At 50.2% G+C, this 19843-nt stretch overlaps 5 protein-coding genes across 5 annotated transcripts; 3 read left to right on the top strand and 2 right to left on the bottom strand.

Moving 5' to 3' along the window:
• Positions 1–564: 564 nt before the first annotated feature.
• Positions 565–2965, bottom strand: FMAN_08967 (uncharacterized protein; the record flags this gene model as incomplete). Its single annotated transcript, XM_041829755.1, has 5 exons — positions 565–1499; positions 1550–2315; positions 2371–2655; positions 2706–2838; positions 2892–2965. The coding sequence occupies 5 exons, from the start codon at positions 2963–2965 to the stop codon at positions 565–567; spliced, it is 2193 nt and encodes a 730-aa protein (XP_041680486.1).
• A 1001-nt stretch (positions 2966–3966) lies between these two features.
• FMAN_08968 (uncharacterized protein) lies at positions 3967–7190 on the top strand (the record flags this gene model as incomplete). The annotated part of the gene is made up of 2 exons (XM_041829756.1): positions 3967–6237; positions 6291–7190. 2 exons carry the CDS (start codon positions 3967–3969, stop codon positions 7188–7190), a joined length of 3171 nt encoding a protein of 1056 aa, XP_041680487.1.
• A 990-nt stretch (positions 7191–8180) lies between these two features.
• FMAN_08969 (uncharacterized protein) lies at positions 8181–10444 on the bottom strand (the record flags this gene model as incomplete). Its single annotated transcript, XM_041829757.1, has 4 exons — positions 8181–8276; positions 8335–9467; positions 9520–9941; positions 10002–10444. 4 exons carry the CDS (start codon positions 10442–10444, stop codon positions 8181–8183), a joined length of 2094 nt encoding a protein of 697 aa, XP_041680488.1.
• A 4254-nt stretch (positions 10445–14698) lies between these two features.
• Positions 14699–16969, top strand: FMAN_08970 (uncharacterized protein; the record flags this gene model as incomplete). Its single annotated transcript, XM_041829758.1, has 4 exons — positions 14699–14880; positions 14996–15048; positions 15097–15201; positions 15258–16969. 4 exons carry the CDS (start codon positions 14699–14701, stop codon positions 16967–16969), a joined length of 2052 nt encoding a protein of 683 aa, XP_041680489.1.
• Positions 16970–17636: 667 nt separating this feature from the next.
• On the top strand, positions 17637–19645 carry FMAN_08971 (uncharacterized protein; the record flags this gene model as incomplete). The annotated part of the gene is made up of 3 exons (XM_041829759.1): positions 17637–17944; positions 18004–18389; positions 18447–19645. The coding sequence occupies 3 exons, from the start codon at positions 17637–17639 to the stop codon at positions 19643–19645; spliced, it is 1893 nt and encodes a 630-aa protein (XP_041680490.1).
• Between the last annotated feature and the right edge of the window lie 198 nt (positions 19646–19843).

Consider the following 19843-nt stretch of genomic DNA (forward strand, 5'->3'; position numbering starts at 1 on the left):
TAAAAACATGTTTGTAAGAAGCTATGACTCCTGCCGTGTCATGATCTCCGGGTCCGGTTTCGTCAGCGGAGCCCACCATTCAAGTTGCGCGGCGTGTGCGGCCGACCTGCAGTAGCTTACACCGCCGCCACGGAATGCTTGATATTGGCTCGCCTCGATTACCTTATTTGTATACTCCGACTCGGCTTATTGACTACAATAGTAGATGATTCCAGCAAACTTTTGATTCATCAACAAAGAGAATAGTCAGGAGACGACTGTGGACATAATCGCTTTAGTCACGTCTACACAAACAATGAAATCATCTCAAGGGTCCCATTCTCCCTCACCACAGATTCTTTTTCACGAGTCTATGTGCATGTTGCGCCAAAGCAGGCATAGGTATCACAGTTTCAGTATCTTAACTACCAGCACATATGACTATGCCTGTTCACGCGCCCAAGAGTACATCCATTCTGGTCTTCTAAAACTGACAACCCGGTAAACGCCAGTTTGACTCATTATAGTAGTCAAACACCGGATATAACACATAGGCAAGATCAACGATGCAGACCATCTCCAAATCTAGAACTCAATGAGAGCCTCCTCCTTAACGGGTTGCTTGACGGGCTCCTGTTGTGGTACTGAAGGGAATGAATCTTGTGTGTAACCACCGTATGCCCAGTTCTGCGGTGCGACAGGTGGTTGTTGGTGTGACTGGGGCATAGATGGCTGCCAGTACGCTTGCTGCTGTGGGTGAGGTGCTTGCTGGGTTGGTTGGGGCGGTTGAGGCTGAGACGGTTGAGGCGGCTGGGCATGTTGCATATGAGGAGACTGCACAGGCTGGACTGGTTGCGCAACCTGAGCGGGCGTTTGGCCAGGAGTTGGCTGTGAGGGAGCAGATACCGATCCTCCAGGATATTGGGAAGGCTGCTGCAAGTTAGGGTATGGTGACTGATTAGCATCAGGTGCAGATGGTCCCACAGGGGTCTGCTGAGGCTGCTGGGGTGTAAGATAGTATGAAGAATTGGGGTCACTGGCAGTTGGAACCTGGGGCTGTTGTGAGTTTTGTGTATGCAGGTTGGGATCGTTAGGTTGTTGCGGCGGTTGTTGCTGCTGGTACGGATCTTGAGGTGCCGAGGGCGCCCTGTTTTGCCAACTATCGGCCCGTTGCACCTGATGATGAGGAGGGTATTGGCCGGGCTGTGCTTCCGGCGCGGATCCATAAGAAGGATATTGAGGCTGAGGTGTTGCATGCGGTGGTGGCTGTTGGTAGTGCTGGTGTTGAGGCGCCTGATAACTGGCTCGTTGTTGACCTGTATAAAAGCTCTCTGCACCAGCAGGGTTGCTGGGCATCTGGGAAGGAATGGAAGGGTACGGCCCAGCAGCCTGGCGTGGCGGCGGCAAGTTATATCCCCCAAGGTTCTGTTGGCTGTAGGCTTTGGAAAGTCGATCCTCTAGCATACGATCATAATATCGAACAACTGTGGAGAGTTTCGCATGAAGATCGAGAAGTGTATCTGAGATTGGGTTAGCATCTCAATTCCTTCAGCAGAGAAGGTATACTCACCATGCTTGCTCATAGTCTCTCCGTAAGTTCTTGCCAGCTTGGGCCGTAATGTACCGATGCTGTCATAGAGTTCCTGGATCTGTGGCTCTCGTAGAATGGTTCCTGGTGGCTGAGTCTGAAGCCGGTCCACCAGTGTTGAGAACAGGTTGATGTTCTCTGCCTCCACAGGAGTCAATTCATAATCGTTCTTGGGAAGAACAAAGTTGGTGGTCGCAGAAGCGTCCATAGAGCTGGACGTCTGTTCCTTGAGTGCCGCGGCGTGTCTCTTCTTCTGCTCTTCCATATCAGCCAGAGAGGCAGCGATGGCGGCCTTGAGGTCAGCATCGTCCTCCTCTGCTTGTTTGGCCGACGAAGCGTCACCGTTGGTTGCGTAAGAAGTCTGAGCCGGTCCAGCATAGCCGTGAGAATGGGTCTTAACCTCCTCCAGGCTCATTGCCAATGCCTTCTTCAGATCTTCGTCAAATCCATCGTCAACTCGAGCGTTCCGAGGCTGCATGGCTGATGTGCTTCGTGTCTTATGGGGATATGTCGGCGATCGGTCGAGCGATGGGTTGGGAATCTTATGTCCCTTGTTGGTAAGTTTCGCATAACAGCCATCATCGACTCGCACGGGCGTCATGATCCCCAGGTGCGGGAGAGCGACAACTTTGGCCGAACACTGCTGGTCAAAACAGTTGCCGCAGTTTCGGCAATGATGCTTTCGGTTGGTAAAGGTAAATGGTGTTCGACATCTCATGCATACGTCGGAGTCCGTCCATTCCGGAGGCTGATAATATCGTTAGTTTTCCCCATTGGGTGACTATGGCAAGAGTCGTACTCACAGCGCTACTGTCAATCATGCTGCTGGCCACGGATATCTTGGGAGGGAACTGGTATCCATCGCGTTGTAGGGTCCGATAAACCTCACCGATGTACGAAAGCTCGTAGCGACCTTCAGTAGCACCCGCCCAAGATTGTATAAGCTCAAGGATTTTGGATTTCACGTCAGCATTGACAGCACCGCCTCCTACAGCCTGAAGTAGCGAAACAAGGTTATCCATAAACTCTCGCGATGCGACTTCAGCAAGGAAATGTGAACCGCCATTTTTAACGCAAGTATCGGTAAGCTGAAAGGAGTCAGCTTTGGTAATTGTTCTTAAGTCGAGGGGATTCATACGTTTAAAGCGCTCAACTGTGTATTGGGGTTCTTGTTGCCGATGCGTTTCTTGAGGGAGCGCATTGCCTCTTTCGGCGCAACCGTCTTGGATCTGATGACATCGGAAATTTCGAGGTTAAGGGCAATATCTTCTCTAAAACCATGGTTAGCTGGGGTTACCAGGGCGTAGGCTGTCTGGCGACATACAGGCTACTGCTTGTGGCCTTCTCGATCTGTTCGTCCAGGGCCGTGTTGGCGGAGGACGACCACCAACTCATCATCTTGGCTTTTGGCTACAGCGATCAGCAAAGAAGAGGGGTATTGCGCTCAGTTGACCAAGTGAATCTGAACAAGAGGTATCGGTATCGAGATGTCTGAAATAGCGACGCACAAGGTCAAGATGCTCGATGAAGCAGTTGCTGCTGTTGATGTTGATGTTAATGTCTGATAGAGGTTCAGTGTGTGCCTGCGAAGCTCCTATGCTCTGGGCTAGGCTCTCGTTAACCCCAGCCTCTGTCTGGGCACGGCGATTGAGGATCTGACGCAGAAAGATGCCTCATTAAGTAAGGTTGTGAGAGCTGTGATTGGCTGAGAGGAGCATTGATTCCACAGCAGTGCACTTCGAGGCAGCCTAAAACCCCACTGTAGAACGCCTGGACTGTCGTCAGCGCTGGAACTACGCGGTCAAGCTAAGCTCTTGTTCTGTGGGAGAATGACGACGTATTCTGTGGCGCACGTGGCTCAGGTGCATGAGCGACCTCGAACAGAGAGGTAAGGTCCCTGAGCTTCGGTACGAAAGAGCGTCAAATAGTACTTACTTCTTGCGGCTGATCAGGCGTCCTATCAAGTACCTCAGATGCTCTCGTATGTACCTACACTATTCCCCGCGACTACTAACACCTCACCTCATGGCAGTCAAGTCACCCATGAACAACCATCCTTGATACCAAGTTCATTCTCCCGACAGTACAACCCCTCTCGTTCGGCGTCCCATGGTTCTTGTTCGGGAGGAGCCTTTGTTTGTGATGTTTCCTCGCGCGATCCTTTAAGATGCTGCATATTGATGCCATCTCTACGCGGTCGAGGTGCTGTTGACCCTTATATTTCAATACTCCGCCACTCTTCGGCTCTGTCGTTGTTGTCACAGATAATTCATTGCAACCTTTCGCCGCCAAACCCTATTTTCGCAACTTGAACACTATAATTTACCTTCGATTCTCAAAATCGAATCTACCGACCGAGACCTTTCTGTATACGACTTTGGAGCACCGAGCAAGGCATCATGGCCTCCCTAGGGCATTCGCGCGCAAGCAGTGTGGCCACCGCAGGCTCACACTCCTTGGGCGGCCCCGGCGCATTCAATCATGGCCCGATACCAGGCGGCAGTCGAGGAGGCGAATCTCCCTCGAAGCCTCCAATTCCTCATATTGACGATGTTCTTGCTGCGCGGAACCTCGACCGGAACGTGTCTGCTCGAAAACTTCTGGAATCGGCCGAGGCATCATTTAAGCAAGCCGAGATCGCTCGGGAGTTTCGCAGACCGGCCATCGCTCTGAACGAATATATACGGGCGTCCATAATCGCTGTACAATTCATCACCAACCATCCCGAATATCATGATCTCAAAACGAGTCACGGCGATTTTGTAAAAGCTCATAACAATCTACTCGCCAAGATCAGCCAGCAGGACCATGTGTATGCCAAGATCAAGGCCGACATTATTGCGGATAACAAGCGATCTGGTGTGCAACCACGAGCTGTTCGACCAGGTTCGTCACAAGGAGGAAGTCGGCCACATACACCATCAAAATCGACCGTCGAAGGGCCCATGTCACCCTCAAGGCATCGATCTGATGGGCATGACATGAATGGTTCTCCTGCTCGAGCAAAACCAGCAATTCAACCGAAACCTCAATCTCTCCACGGGAACGCCATCAAACCCGGGGCTCAAAGAGCATCCATTAATGGCGTCCAAGATCTCGCTGCCAGGTTTGCCAACCTGAGAGGCCCGCAACCTTCACCAGGTCAAGATCCACGCATCAAGACACATCAGATAACGCTCCCAAAGCCGATGGGTCCTAGAGAGATGCCCCCACCCCGGCCGCCCAAGGTTGGTATTGACACCAGTGTGCCTACTCTACCCAAGATGCCAGATGCTATCTACAGCCCTGCTCGTGGGAGCATCTCAGGAGAGGTAACAAGACCGCCTTCAAGCACACCTCGTAGCATGTACCGCACAGCGTCCGCCGTTTCGATACCTGGAACTCCCACGGGCTCATCACAGTCACAAACAGACTATTTTGTTCCTACGCAAAGTTATTCGAACAACTCTATTCCTCCGGTCCCCCCGAGCAATCTCAATGGCTCTGTAAGGGTTCCAGAAGGCGATGCCATTTCCCCCGAGGAATTATACCAAGCTATGAAAGCTAAGGGGAGTATTTTGATAATAGACATTCGCATGAGGGACGACTTTAACGAAGGCCACATTATGTCGTCGTCAACAATTTGTATTGAGCCTAGCATCCTGCTCAGGGATAACCTCTCTGCGGATGACATTTCTGAGAGCTTGATTCTCTCTCCTAACCAGGAACAATCGCTTTTCGAACAACGCCATGCCTATGATCTAGTGGTCTTCTATGATCAAGACTCTGAAGAAATTCCCGAGCACCCACGGAACTCTGACGACTTAGTAATTATATCACTCCATCGAGCTTTAGTTCACTTGAATTTTATGAAGGAGCTCAAAAACTCACCCAAGATTCTCAAGGGAGGTCTCGATGCTTGGGTTGACTTGATGGGGCCTGCATCTCTGGGCTCGACTATTTCAACAACGAACAGAACAGTGCACTTGGAGCGCAATCGAAGCCGGTTATCAGCCATCGAGCGACGGAGGTCAAAATATATCGCCAAGCCTCTCAAGCCTGACGAAGTCAAAGTGTGGCAAGAGACACTCAAAAACGACGACGATATGCAGACAGCATCATCACCCAACTTCACTCGTACTACGGAAGACTTCCTTCGGAGATTCCCACCAGTGTCTTTGGAACAAGAGTCTATGACTTCTCCGGAAGAGAAGCCCCGGAATCGCCCCGTTTATGGGCTATCTCACAAGGTCGACCTCTACACAGACTTGCCCTCACCACCTACAAGACCAGCCCCTGCTTTACCGCGACGAAGCTACAGCGGCCTTACCGAAGGGAGGGACGAGAACGAGCTTTATGGCAACAATAACGCAGTCGTGCCGCCTCGTCCTTCAAGAGCACCAACTATGAAGGCCGTGGAGCAGCAATCCACAGGTGATTCGGCCAAGTTCTACACTGGGCTCAACAATCCCAACAACTGGTGCTACGCCAACAGCACGCTGCAGAGCTTGCTCGCTTCACCTGAGTTTGGAAGAGAACTGGCGAACTCGGAATGGGTCAGCAAGTACAAGGCGCCAATGAAAGATGACGAGAAGATTGAGCAGCCACAGCTTATGATTCGTATTATCTCAAACCTGTTCCACTGGATGAGTTCAGGCAAATTTCAGGTCATGATGGCCCAGACGCTCATGGTAAGCTAATCACAAACTCACAGACAAGAAGAGCCGAGCTAACAGAACTATAGAATTACTCACATCACGTTTGTACCCAAAGCCGAAGCATCGAGCAGTTTGGCGGGAGCCAGCAGCAAGATGCTCAGGAGTTCATGTCTTTCGTGATCACTCACCTACACGACGAGACTAACACACGCCGAGATCGAAAGGGCACTGCTGCCCAGCCAGATACTAAGCACCAGTCTCTTGTGAAGGCTGCCGTTCAGTACTGGCAGAATCACCTCGAATACAATCGTTCTATTGTCGACCGCTACTGGCGCGGTCTTGAGCTATCAACTGTCGAGTGCTTCGAATGCCGCACCCGTACTTATCAGTTCAACCCTATTGATGTTGTCCCTGTCACAGTGGGAATGGGGCGTGGCATGACTCTCGAGCAGGTTCTCGACCAGTATACATCAGGCAACATCATCAACGACTTCCATTGCGATCACTGCCGCCATCCTACTCGGGCTCAACAGAGTCTCTCCTTTGCCCGCTTTCCATCCTTGCTCTGCGTCGTCTTCCGGCGCTTCCACTACCAACATGATTCCTCGGATTTACGCAAATCAACGGCGCCCATCACGTGGGATTTCAATGACACCGACTTTACACGCTACTTCCTCCCCCCTGGCTCTCGCGAGTCTTCATCTGGATTTGATCCCATGGACCCTGCATTCACAGGGCCATTCCGCTACGAGGCTTATGCTGTTATTGTTCATACAGGTAGTCGTACTGATAATGGACATTATTTGGCGTATGTGCGGGACTCCACGTCTCATGACCCTTACGCATGGTTCTGCTGCAACGATTCGCGCGTGACAAAGGTTCGCATTGGCAGCGGAGACCGCGATGATGTCCAGGAGGAGGTGTTCAAGTCTGGCCGCGACCGCGTACCATATCTAGTCTTCTTTCGTCGCAAGGGCATGCGATAAGGCCATCATCGTACCACTTACTTATACCCGACAATTCTTGCCGGGTTTGAGAGTTGGATATATCCTCATGGCTCCTCGTTCCTTTCTTTCTAGAGGAAATCTGGAACACATATTGATCATGAACATAGTCGAATTTGCCACTTTGTTACCTGCTTTCCACCCTTTCCCCCATATCAGCCCGATTCTCGCGAATTGCTACGAATTTCTCAGCTTCCGGGAGGTCTTGTCTTCCTTTTCCAGCGCAGCTTTGTTTGATCTATACCAATACTACGCTACTAGTCTAAATGGATTGCTGTTCCAGTTCCCCCTTCGTTTTTATACGAATATATATCTCGCCAGCTGGCTGTCATGGCATTGTACGGAGTAGGTAGCGTGCTCTTTTTGGTAAATATGCTTGACCGAGAGTCATGGCTCGAAGGAGGGGTATCTGTTTTCTACCAAGTGCTTATTATATCCATATACCAATTGATTGATGATCTAATCTATGTCTTTGAATCACTGTTGGTAACTTCATTTTAATGTGCCATATGTCAAAGCCAGAATGTTAATAGCTGGTTCCGTTTCTCCGACACTAATTGTTTACTGTACACTTCTGGCCGATGGCTTATATTAATATCAAAATAAACTAGACCAGGCAAAGAGTTACAATATTCTACATCTTGGACACCTTTCCGTGGTCGCCAGCCAATGGTCCTCTCACGCCAAGTTCGATTTACAGAATCACATGTCAGCTCACATCAGATCATCCCCGAAGAAAAAGGATAGGGCCGAGTGAGCAGCCATAAAATGGCCCGGAACCGAGTTCCATTGTCGTTCAAAATTCCCTTCAAGATATCATGAAGCCAACGCCGCGAAAGTAATTACAGACTCTGAAAACAAACCCGCAAAGGTTGATACACACGTCTTTCCATCTTCTCTCTTGGTATCCATTCTTTCGACTTTCAAACCAGATGTTCGACCATTAAATCTTCTCACCTGTTCAATCATTAATCACGAGCCGGTGCTCTTGAGGGTGGCAGCGATATCCTTCTTGAAGTGTTCGGTGATCTTGCGTCGGTTCAGCTTCTGAGTAGCGGTGAGAAGTCCCTAGGAGCAAATACATTAGTAAAACTTCTAGCCAGCCAGTGATTGGAGTTGTCCTTACATTATCCGATGTCCACTCTTCGTCGGTGATCAAAACGCCATTAACGATCTCAATACTGCTCAACCCAGCACGTTTTGCAGCACCTTGGAGATCCTTGAGAACAAAGCTGACCATCTTGGGGTTGGTGTGGACAGTGTGGAGGTTGTGCTCATCAACACCCAATTCCTTGGCCTTTTCGTGCAAGACTTTCTCGTTCGGCATGATGACGGCAATAGGGCGTGAGTGCTCGGGATCGGCGTGGACCATAACGTTGGCCACAGACTGGACACCACGGTACACAGACTCGAGTTTCTCAAGGGCAATGTACTCGCCACCCTGCATCTTGACGAGATTCTTGACGCGGTCAAAGACTCGAAGGTGGCCCTGAGCATTGAATTCTCCGATATCGCCAGTCTTGAACCAGCCGTCAGGAGTCAGGGCCTTTTCTGTCTCCTCGGGGTTGTTCCAGTATTTAGTCATAACTGGCAAACCCTTGATCCAGATCTCGCCTTGTGGAACCTTGGCTTCAGTTGAGTAGCCCAGCTCGGGAAGTGCAACAAGCTTGACTTCGCAAGCGCAAGGGGTAGGACCAATGGCATCGGGGGAGAACTCAAGTGGGCAGCCCAGAGAGCCATTGGCGCAAGTCTCAGTGAGGCCATAACCAGCCAACATGGGAGCAACGACCAACGAGATGAAGTTCTTTGTACCATCGGAAATACCACTGGCGCCATTCATAGTGAAGCGCATACGACCACCCGTCAATTCACGGACTTTGCCAAACACGATGCTGTCAAACAAGCTCGCCAGAGGCAGCTTGTTCTTGGAGGCGAATGCCTTCCAGTTGTAGGCGCCCCAGAAGAGGTTCTTGAGGAGAGGACTAGCGGCCTCGAGCTTGGCTGTGATACCCTTTCTCACAGTCTCCCAGATTTGGGGGACGCCAACCATGACAGTGGGCTTGAACTCGCGCATATCACCAGCGCAGTCCTTCATTGATGCATCAGAAAGCGTTCGCGGGTTTCCATATCCAAGAGTTCCTCCAATGTACATAACGAGGTTCTCGAGGGCCATTTCGAAAATATGAGCGAGAGGCAAGTAGGCAAGAATACATTCCTTATCGCTAACGCACTCTTCGACACAGGTGTACAAACTGGTAACTAAGAAGGAACAAATTAGTATGAGGGCGCAATGTGGTACAAATCAGCTCACCTCCAGCAATAAGAGCTTCGTGGGTGATGCAGGCACCCTTGGGCAGACCAGTGGAACCAGAAGTATACATGATACAATAAAGGTCGGATGGCTTAGCCGGGTTCGGCTCGACGGGGTTATCTTCACCAAGCTGGCGGAGTTCCTCGAGAGTGATGATCTTCAGATCAGGATGATCGGCCCTGAAGGCCTCGAGCTCACCACCCTTGGCGAACATCGTTCGGTCGTTGACGATGACGGTTTTGACGGAGGACTTCTTGATGGGCTCTGAAGCTGTCTTGAGGAGTTGCGAGTCGACATACATGGCGCTGCATTCGGTCTGAACGAGAGAGTGCTCGACACCACTGGGACCAAGCGTATCGTAGGCGGTGACAATCGAGATGGACTGTGAGGCAGCTGCGTGGGAAGTAGAGATCCAACCGATGCTTCACACCGTGAGTCAGAAACCAGTGCTTGGATACAGGGTCAGTCAATGCTGTACATACCTGGTGGTACCGAAAATGTGAAGCTTGTCGTCACTGGTCAAGCCCAGCTTCCGTAGACCGGAGCCGATCTGCAGAACGCGCTCGAGGTACTGTTGGTAAGTCAAGTAATCGAAGCCAGTCAACTCGAAGTAGGACCACTCCTTCTCAACTTCCTGGATCTCGCCATCGACGTTCTTCTTGACCTTCTTCTTCTCAGTGTGCATTTTGATGAGCTTGCGGGCACCGACAGCATGATGGTTGGGGTAGAGTCGAGCGCTGCGCTCAACGACCTGGAAGACGGTCCTGGCGTCGGGAGCAGGATAGGTGATGAGGCCGTCCTTGGCCTTGGGGTGGCGTCGAGGAATGGTTTCGCCGGGGACCTTCTCGTAGCCAGGAGCCTCGACAGTGAAAGGAGGCTTGCGCACCTGGTGCAGCGGCATAATGCCCGTTGTCCAGTCAGTCATCTTGAATGCGCGGTAGCTACGGAGCAGACGAGGAAGCTGGTGAAGGTTGAGGTTTAGGTGATGGTCAAGGTGAAGGAGGACAACTTCACAGAATGGACGGCGATGACGACAGTGGGGGTTGAGAGTGAGGGTATCGTTGAGAGTGAGGAGAAAAAGGGAAAGAAGTATGAAGGGGGAGACTGGTGGAATTAATGTGAGGAAGGGACGGGAAGCGAAGCCACGGACGGAGACGACGTAGGAGAGAGCAGCGCGGGCGTGGAGAAGGAGATACTGCATCTGGTTGGCACACACTAACTTTGGCTGCCTTAATACTAACCTACCTATACCTTACCTACCTAAGCAATTGGAGCAACAGAACACAACACAACGGGAGAGCTAGAGTGAGCAAGCAACCTCGACCTACGTAGGTATGGAGAGGCGCTTGCTGCAGGAGAGACACGCAGACACGGCACAGCAGGGAGGTACACTGAATGGTACAGTACCATTCAAAGCCCAGGCCAGGTCGAGGTGGAGATTGTACAGGGTTTCAGCAGCTCAAAGTACCTCCAAGTATCCTAAGCTCGGTTGATTCAATGGCCATCTGACGCGGTTATCTTAGCATCTATTCAAGCACAGGCTTGGCTGAACAAATATTTAGATTGGTACACTCTTTTTCTACCTATGCTTTGCCTAGGCTTACCATACCGAGCTTCCTTTTGGGTCCTGCAGACTGCAAAGATAGGAGCTAATGCTGGAATACGACAAAGGGTTTTTTTTTTCTTTTTTGCAGCGGGACTGGATACATAAGGTACTTACCTTACCCTTGAGATAAAGTCTCCTCCGACAGGGAATCTTGAACAGGACCGAGAAGGGACCTGAAAGATACCTTGTTCAAGATGGAGACCAAACAAAAGCTGAACCCTTTACAGACATCAATGATCAAAGTAAGTGGTGGTTCGCGTAAATAACAGGCCTTGGCGGGATCTGATTCCTACGCCACTGAGAAAAGACTTTCAAAAGTCTCTTGGGAGTTCAAAGGATGATGCCACTGATAAAAAGACAAGTGTCACATAATCTCTCCATATAGACTTTCCACATTAAATCCAGTTCACATGAGAAAAGGTGGTGGATAATGCTGTCGAACTTAAGACCTACCGAGATATTCGTAAATCAAAGTCTTTGCAGCAATTTCGGAAAATATAGGCAAGTACAAAAAGATACAGGTGGGGTCCAGAGCAGTATACCCCTTCAGGCTTAGCATGGATAGCTTCAGGGAAGCTCCAAGGCGCTAAGTCTGCTGGGGAAATAGAGGGTGGGACGTCTTGATTGCGTCACAAATGGAGTCTTCGAAATTGTGCTGGCAGGTTTGCGACACGAACGACCATAGGGAGAGAAGAAATTCAAGAGAGCCCAGTGAATGACAAACAAGACGTGAATGGCAAAAAATGGTCGTCATCACCATCAGAGCTCTCGGCTTCTTCGGCGCAACCATTGGTCCAGCGTCATCAATGCTACTGGTGGCAGATCCTGAAGCCAACGCTCAGTGCTCCCCAGATCCTTGTTGAATCACCGGATCTCGAAGGTCTGTTGCTGGCTTGGCTGTTACGTTGAGGCTGCCCCATTCTCAGTCTATCCCTCACTCGACTTATTGTCTCTTAACAGCCAGTAACTAGCCGACCCTCTCGCCCGTACCATCCGGCGAATACGCATTGTCAGCAGCTGTAAGCACTTTGTTATCGTTATACCGACTACCGACGTGCAAAAGGAAAATCGATGCACCTTTCCGTAACCGAGGGAGAAGGAGAAGAACAAACAGAGTCCAATATGGCCGTGCCGCGAACGCACTGCAAAGCCAAGATTGACCTCCAACAACTAAACGTAACCGGTTCATCGCATAGAACAGATCGGTACATGTACTTCTACAGTAATAAGGTACCTTACTGCTAGGATCAGCGACAGGATGCTGTGCCTTACACTGCTTTTAGCACTATAAACGCCACACTTAAATCATTTTCGCCCTATGGAGAACTGAAGATGGCATGTCTCCAGCTCAAAGACCTTCTGACCCAGGGGGGCCATAGACACCCATGCAACCCCAAAAAGTCAATATGTTCCAAAATAAGGGAAAGCTGTCATGTTTTTGAGCCATTTCCCCCAACACTCTGGGCACTTACACAGCGGCCTGCCTCACCGGGAGGCACCGGGCCCTATCAGGGAGCTCGTTGAGTTGCCGGCGACACACGTGCCTCGAACACAATCATGTTTGACAAGAAATGCATGTATCACCAAAAAAGCCACGAAAACTTCAATCATTTCTTTAATTCCAGATTCATCAAGACGCATATCAGATCCACCGTCGGGACCCCGCTGGCCGGATCTCCCTCCGCTGCTCCCCCGGACTCTTCAATGCTGGGCAGAGAAACAGGCTCAGGGAGTGCCTTGCAGATGGGATCAATCGCCGAGTTGACATTGGCTGTGGACGCTGAGTCTCCTCTCTGATGCTGGTCAATCAGCTGTGTTACGTTCCGCTGACCTAAACCAGCCGAGGTGAATGTAGGTTTGTTACAGGTCGCGTGGCATGTGTCAATGGGCTTGCTCTTAACCTACGGAGTACAGTATTTCGTAAAGAACCAATAACTTATGTTTCCGTATTTCTGTCTGCACTCTCCCAGGCAGGCTTGATTTCCTTCATGCACTGCCACTCTGGGTTTCTCTTGGCGCCTAAACTTGTGTTCATACAGACGCCACCATTTGGGAGCCAAGCATTTACTAGGCTGCTGCTAGGTTACCCCATATTCAAGCTCGTTCGTAGCCAAGACCTGGCGATGGTCAGGTGTTACTGGTGAGGGGGTGGACGTGACTGTTTAAGGAATATACCTTGTTGAATACCTATGCACAGTAACTACCTACTAATCTTTTCAGGCTACGCCACGAGACCTTCAGAATCCCGGCAAATTCAGGATCAGTTTGGGACTGTGAACGTACTCGCAGGCCCCACGAGCTGTCACCATAGTCCAGTGTAACCCAATCCTTCAATCCTTTGAACTATCTGCCTACCTGAGATGTGTGTGTAACGAGTGACATGTCCGTCACCGAACGGAACACAGCTCAAAGAGGTCGGAAGTTTCCTCTGGGGTCAGAATCCATGTCAGGCAAGCGCCCACAATGATCAAGATGATCAAGAACAAACATTGCCGAGCCTCGGGACCAGCAACGGAAACACGGCTTTCCTGGTCGAAACCCGAGGAGCCGGCGACAGAAAAGTCAAACTATATGAGTATCACCTGAAGCAATTGAACTCCCACTTCCGAGGAAGGTCCAATATGAATCAAACATGATACTCGTACTCCGTATGGCGAGGGGATTTTGCAGAGCTAGAAGTGTGTAGAGACGTCTCAAGGGGCTTGTTGTTGCTTGCACTTGGCCTAGACCATTCCATCTGCCAACTTCTGAATGCGACATGAATGCAATTTGACCATGGTAGATTCCGCTTTGACAAGTCAAGCCTCGTTGAGCTAAGTTAGATGACGGCTGTTGATAGTGACATGAATAAAATGACGGGGATTGCTCTATTTCGGCAGTTCGAAAGTCGTTCTGCCGTTTGATCGAAATTCTCAAAGGGCAGATTCTTTGATCGTTAATCGTTCAGTTATCGATATCACGTCTGAAGGTGGCACGTTGCAGAAATCGAATTCCTGTTCCCTGGACCCTGGATTTAGCGTTGCAGATCTGCAACTGGAGTTCTCTGAAGGGGAAAGGGATTCAGGGGTATCAGCGGGCAACTTCCAATGAGCATTGGCTTCTCTCATGCAATTACATAGTATGCAGCCCGTGAGGGCTGAACGAACTGCAGAATGATATGTCTTCAGTCTGGTACTGACAGCTCCCGAAATGACGGAAATCACTGCATAATTATAGTTAAAAGTCCCCTCAAACTCGTAATGATTAGTACGACTCGCTTATCCACGTAGTCAATTACAGCAATCCAATCAATATCTCGCCTACTAGAGACGCGTACCTGTCGTGGCGGGGCTGGCAGACGCTGATTGGTCGCCGTGATTTCGGAATGGCAGCTCAGGGGCATAATGACCCCCAAATTACATTGGAGACGGGGGCTTCACTTGAGTACATACGTAAAGCGAGAGCCTCACCTTTTTGCCTCGTAACTTGATTTGTTTTTCCCCTTCAACGTCGAACCTGTCTCGGATTTCATATTAAAGACCCTCGATCTGATTTGTTCAAAGTGCAACAACTATAGCATCTGCTCTGCTCACGATGGTGGTACGCAGAAGTATTGAGCAATCAAATGCTTGGCTCAAACCTGTCGAGGACGATGAAGATGAGGGCTTTCTCACTGTGGCCGAAGATGCCGAAGCCAAAGGAATTCTCGATGATGGCAACAGATCGACGCTCAACTTGACGACTACTGAGCTTCCTGTGTATATGAACATTCACCGGTAAACTCGCCCTTATCCTTGATCAATCCCTGCCTGCAGCTCAGAACTGCATGCTCCTGGTGAGCCATTGTATAAGCTCGCCAAGAATCATAACACACCCATCATGAGGAGTCAGCGTGCTAACTCTCCTTGAGTGTAGAGTCCGGCGTTTAGTTCTTGCGAGTATTGGTATGTCTCATCCTAAGTCGTATATAAAATATGGGTTCTAATATACAGCAGATGATCCTTATACTATGGAGCACTTCAGAGATCCCAAGATGAACGCTCTAGTTGTGAGGCCTCTGGTCGAAAGGCTTTATAACCCAGATGATATCTCAGTCGGTGAGTTTGAAGCGCAGAATCTCACCTGGGAGTCTTCTCTGACTCCTCCCCGTCAGTTTATTGCTTGTTGGCGAACCGTGTATCCTTCCTAAGAGAGCAGTCTAAGGAGGTTCATCAGAGTGTCAACCAGGCGCGTGCAATCCTATGTGAGCTGCTCGCCAGTCGGGTCCTGCGCCGTTTCCACGAGGACAATCCAGGACCGCAGGGTCTTTTGCTGCTCTCGCATATCCTCGTTGAGGGCTTCGACCCCTTCCAAGGAGCCCCTAGTCACATGGAACGTCCAGCTAACCGACCCCAATGGCCTGGATCTGGCGATGCTTCTGGCTCTGAGAGAAAGGTCACAGCTCTCGAGTTGGCAATTGTCTCGGAAAGCAAGTTCTTCATCAGCTCTGCAGCCTGTCAACGAGCTGTCGATGCAGTTCATAACGGTCAAATCATTTACACGCCCCTTTCATTTATGGATTTCCTTCCGGATCACTATAAACGACGACCTATCTCTCTCTATGACCCCCGGACAGCACCTCTCCTCAACCACCACCGTCTTATTGTTCCTCGCAACCGAAATCTCATCGAACTCGTTCACTTTGTCATCTTACTGGTACTCTACGTCATGACCATGATTTCTCGCCATTCTGAGGTCAATATGTGGGAGTTCGCCTTTTGTATTTACACCTTCGGTTGGCTTCTCGAAAAGATGGCTGCTATCATCGAGCATGGCTGGGCAGTTCACGCACAGAACCTATGGGCATTTCTTGACATCACTTTTGCTTCCATCTTTGGCGCCTATTTCATTCTCCGCATCTACGACTTTCTCCTCGATCAGCTTCATTCTGGCTATGGACTACCAATTCTTTGTATTGCAGCACCTGTCATGTTGACCCGGGTTGCTTTCAACCTACTGCCGAACAACCTTGTCTTTATCTCTGTTCACGCCATGATGAAGGACTTTACTGTACTGACGTTCCTTGCCACATGGTGCTTTACCGGCTTTCTGCTTGCTCTGCAGTGGCTTGTTAGTGCTAGCAACGATGGTGATGAGGAGTTCAGCTGGTACGTTGTGGGCAAATGGATGCTCTGGATTTGGTTCGGTCTCGATGGTGAGGGTATTGAGGAGTCGGTGCGCTTCCATATCATCCTTGGTCCCGCGTTGATGATTGCCTTTGCGTTCCTGGGCAACACGCTCTTTCTGACCATTCTCATTGCCATGCTCACAAACACATTCTCCAAGATTGTGGCCGACGAAACGGCCGAGATTCAGTTCCGACGCGCTGTTTTGACTTTTGAGGGCGTCAAGAGTGATTCTATCTTTGCCTACCCCCCTCCCTTCAACATTTTGGCTCTGATGGTGCTCCTACCCCTGAAGCTTGTCACCACCGCTCGAATCTTCCACATTGTCAATGTGACCCTTATTCGAACTCTCAACATGCCAACTCTCCTGCTCATTAGCTTTGTGGAGCGGCGCCGTCTTTGGATGCAGTCCAGACGTGCTTCTGGCAAGCGATCCAAGTGGCAGTTCACATCTCTGTCACCGCATAATGATGTCCAGGCAGTCTTCAAGTCGATTCCGCCAACTGAGATTTCTGACATCATCGATCAACTCGACCCGTTGGGTGAAGTCCCGATTCTTGAGGACGATCTGATGCCTACGATGGCAGGTGACAACCCTCAGTCGAAGCTGAGAAGATGGAGAATGTTGCAACGAGAAGGGCATCGCCGAACAGATGATGCGGATGCGTGGAGTAGCTCAAGCAGCATAAAAAACGAGTAGACAGACAATATCGAAGTTACAAGTACAGCATTACATCGGCGAAAGGAGTTTATTTTAGGTTGTTAATATGGGTGGGAGGAGTTTTCCGACTTCTACAACAAGACAAGAATTATACAGAGAAAGAATAGATGAACTATACCTTGTAATTCGAGATTTTTGAGCTCTATGACCAATTTTGCCCCTAGGTAGCATTTTATACGAAGTGAAGTGGTACGGCTCGGCCAGCACAGATTGGTGCAAATTGGTGCAAGTCATGAGATGTACCTAGTAATCAAAGTGGTAAGACATTCGGTGAATACATAAAACTATCTCATACTATCCTTGTTATGAAAACATTATAGATACTATCTATATCAGCATTGAAGTATCCATGGGATCGAGATCCACCATTGTTTCGCTCCAGGTTAAGTAAGGCAGTTGTGAAGTTGTAGTTGCTCTATTTGAAGACCCACTCAAGCTGTTGGCCCCGCGGTCATGGGTGTCGGGGTCCTCAAACGGAAGCTAAAGTAGAGAAGCCCGAAACTTTCATACCTAGGCAAACATCACCATCACCAACGCGACTAGAACAAAGAATAGCAATTGGATACCTTTTAATATACCCAAACGTTATTGATTACACACACACGCACGATACGGAACGAAGAAAGGCACCTGAAATCTACTCATCATGGCCCATGGCGACGACCAACCGCTTTCTATACGACCATCTCCCGTCGCCGATCGCAAACCTCAGAACATTGCAGAGTTTATTGCTCGCGCCAACGCGCAGCCTGGAGGCTTCAGAGCTATAAACGAGGCCAAGCTAAGAGAAGAGCTTGCCCAGGAGGAAGCGGAGTATGGGGATGCGCTGGATAGGGATGTTGACATGACCGATGTAGACCAAGACGACGACGACGACGATGAGGATGCGCCGAGAGACCTCCAGGAAGTGCGCATGGAGATGCTAAGGAATCTTGAGTATGGAGGCCCGCGTCGGTCTAGAGAATTGGTCGATATATCCTCCAGCATGATCATAAACTAACATCTCTCCTCAGCGCTGCTGGAAATACAGCTCTTCTTACCCTCGACTTCCTCTCCCTCCTCATCTCGAAACAGAACCCTACACAGGCTGGCGTCACTCTATCACAAGGCCTACGCGACATGGTTGGCATCGGTACACTGGGCACCGACAGACTTGATAACCCACCCGTGACTCCAGCCAAAGTACAAGAACAGGAGAACATAGCATTGGGTCTGGCACTCACACAGACGAACAAAGCACGGGATGCTGCCGAAGCTGCCAGTGCATTCTTGGAAAAAGAAGTCACGGTTGAGGGCAAATACTGGGACGAGATCATAGCGGTCCAGAAATCCGGGTGGTCAATATCCAGAGTGCCCCAAGAAAGGCATATACTTGGTGTTCGATTTGGTTTCTCCGAAGGTACGCCTCGCTTTTGATGAGTTTCACAGCGCACGAGCGTGCTAACATGACCAATAGCTGCACCCGAGTACAGGAACAGTCTAGCACCCATGAGGCGAGGCAACGACGGGGCAGTTCAGCTTGATTGCGGCCGGCTGGGAGGAGTATCTGAGCGAGTTGTTGTGACATATGAAAGAGACGGTCAAGTTACCGGTCGCTCTGCTTTACCAGCTGAGACGGCTGCTGACGCTCCCTTGGAAGAGCGTGTTCTTGAAGCCCGAAACACCATCTTTTCACAAGAGCTATGGCACGAACTGACACGCGAAGCTCGCACCCTTGCGGCATACGATGTCAAGCCATACGACTCCCGCCTCATCTGCGATATAGATCCAACATCCAAATCAAGGGTCATCTTAGAGCTGGTGCCGCTTGGCCTTCAGGCTTTTTCGGATGATGCTCTCCCTGATAACCAAATCGCTGAGACGATATCCCTTGCGCTGCATACCCTCCTTAGCTACGCTCATCGACAGAACGAGCTCACCAGAACTCGCCCTATTCCGCCTCACATCCCACGATCGAGAGGCCAGCAAACACATGCTCTTCTACGTCCTATAATCGCTCGCCTCATGCACCTCCACAACGTCCAGGTCGTCACCAGGCACATTGGTGCCCTCGTTCAGTCTCTTCAGCGCGCTGGCTTCCCGTCACGTTTCGTCCTCAACACAACCCCTATTTCTCTCAACGACTCAGATCCCGCGAATCAGGGACCCAACCAACTTGCATCGTCGCAGATCATGATTCGGAATATGCTTCAGCCCATTGAGTTCAACATCAAACTAACCATTCTTCCCAATGTCAGCTTCACCGTCCGCGGCCGGACATTCCTCATGCCCGTTACAGCGACTTATTACTATGTAATCACCCCCCCGAACTCACCTCTTTCGGCTGCATGTGCACCATATCGGGAAGGATATCCAGACGCAAATGCACTGGCTAATTACCTCGGCACTGCTACCACACGCCTTCTCGTCGAGCACTACCTCGCTATTCTCCCCTCGCCATGGTCCAAAGGCATACAGGGCAATGCCATTCTCAACGCCAAGAACGAGGATTGTCGGATGGTCTTCACAGTCACGCAAGAGCCAACCCTCCATCTAAAGAGCACGTCCATCGTTGACGGGCAACTGGTGTCCCAGGAATGGACGTGGTCAGACGATGCTACCAAAATACATGTTCAGGACATCATAGATACCGATGTTTCCAAATTAAATCTCTGAGACTTGGTCGCTTCCGGCTGAGGGGGTAGGAGAGTAAGGTGGACAGGGCATACTCAGCTTTTGATGGTGCTCAAGAGCTTTACATCAGCTGTGGTGTTGTATATAGACTGGACGCATCTATTTACGAAGCAACGAGTTGTCTTTGTGTGTTCTGGTTCACACCATGTATACAATACGATCACGCCCATTCTTACCCTC

This window comes from Fusarium mangiferae (genome assembly GCF_900044065.1).
Source record: "Fusarium mangiferae strain MRC7560 genome assembly, contig: FMAN_scaffold004, whole genome shotgun sequence".
NCBI classification, from domain to species: domain Eukaryota; kingdom Fungi; phylum Ascomycota; class Sordariomycetes; order Hypocreales; family Nectriaceae; genus Fusarium; species Fusarium mangiferae.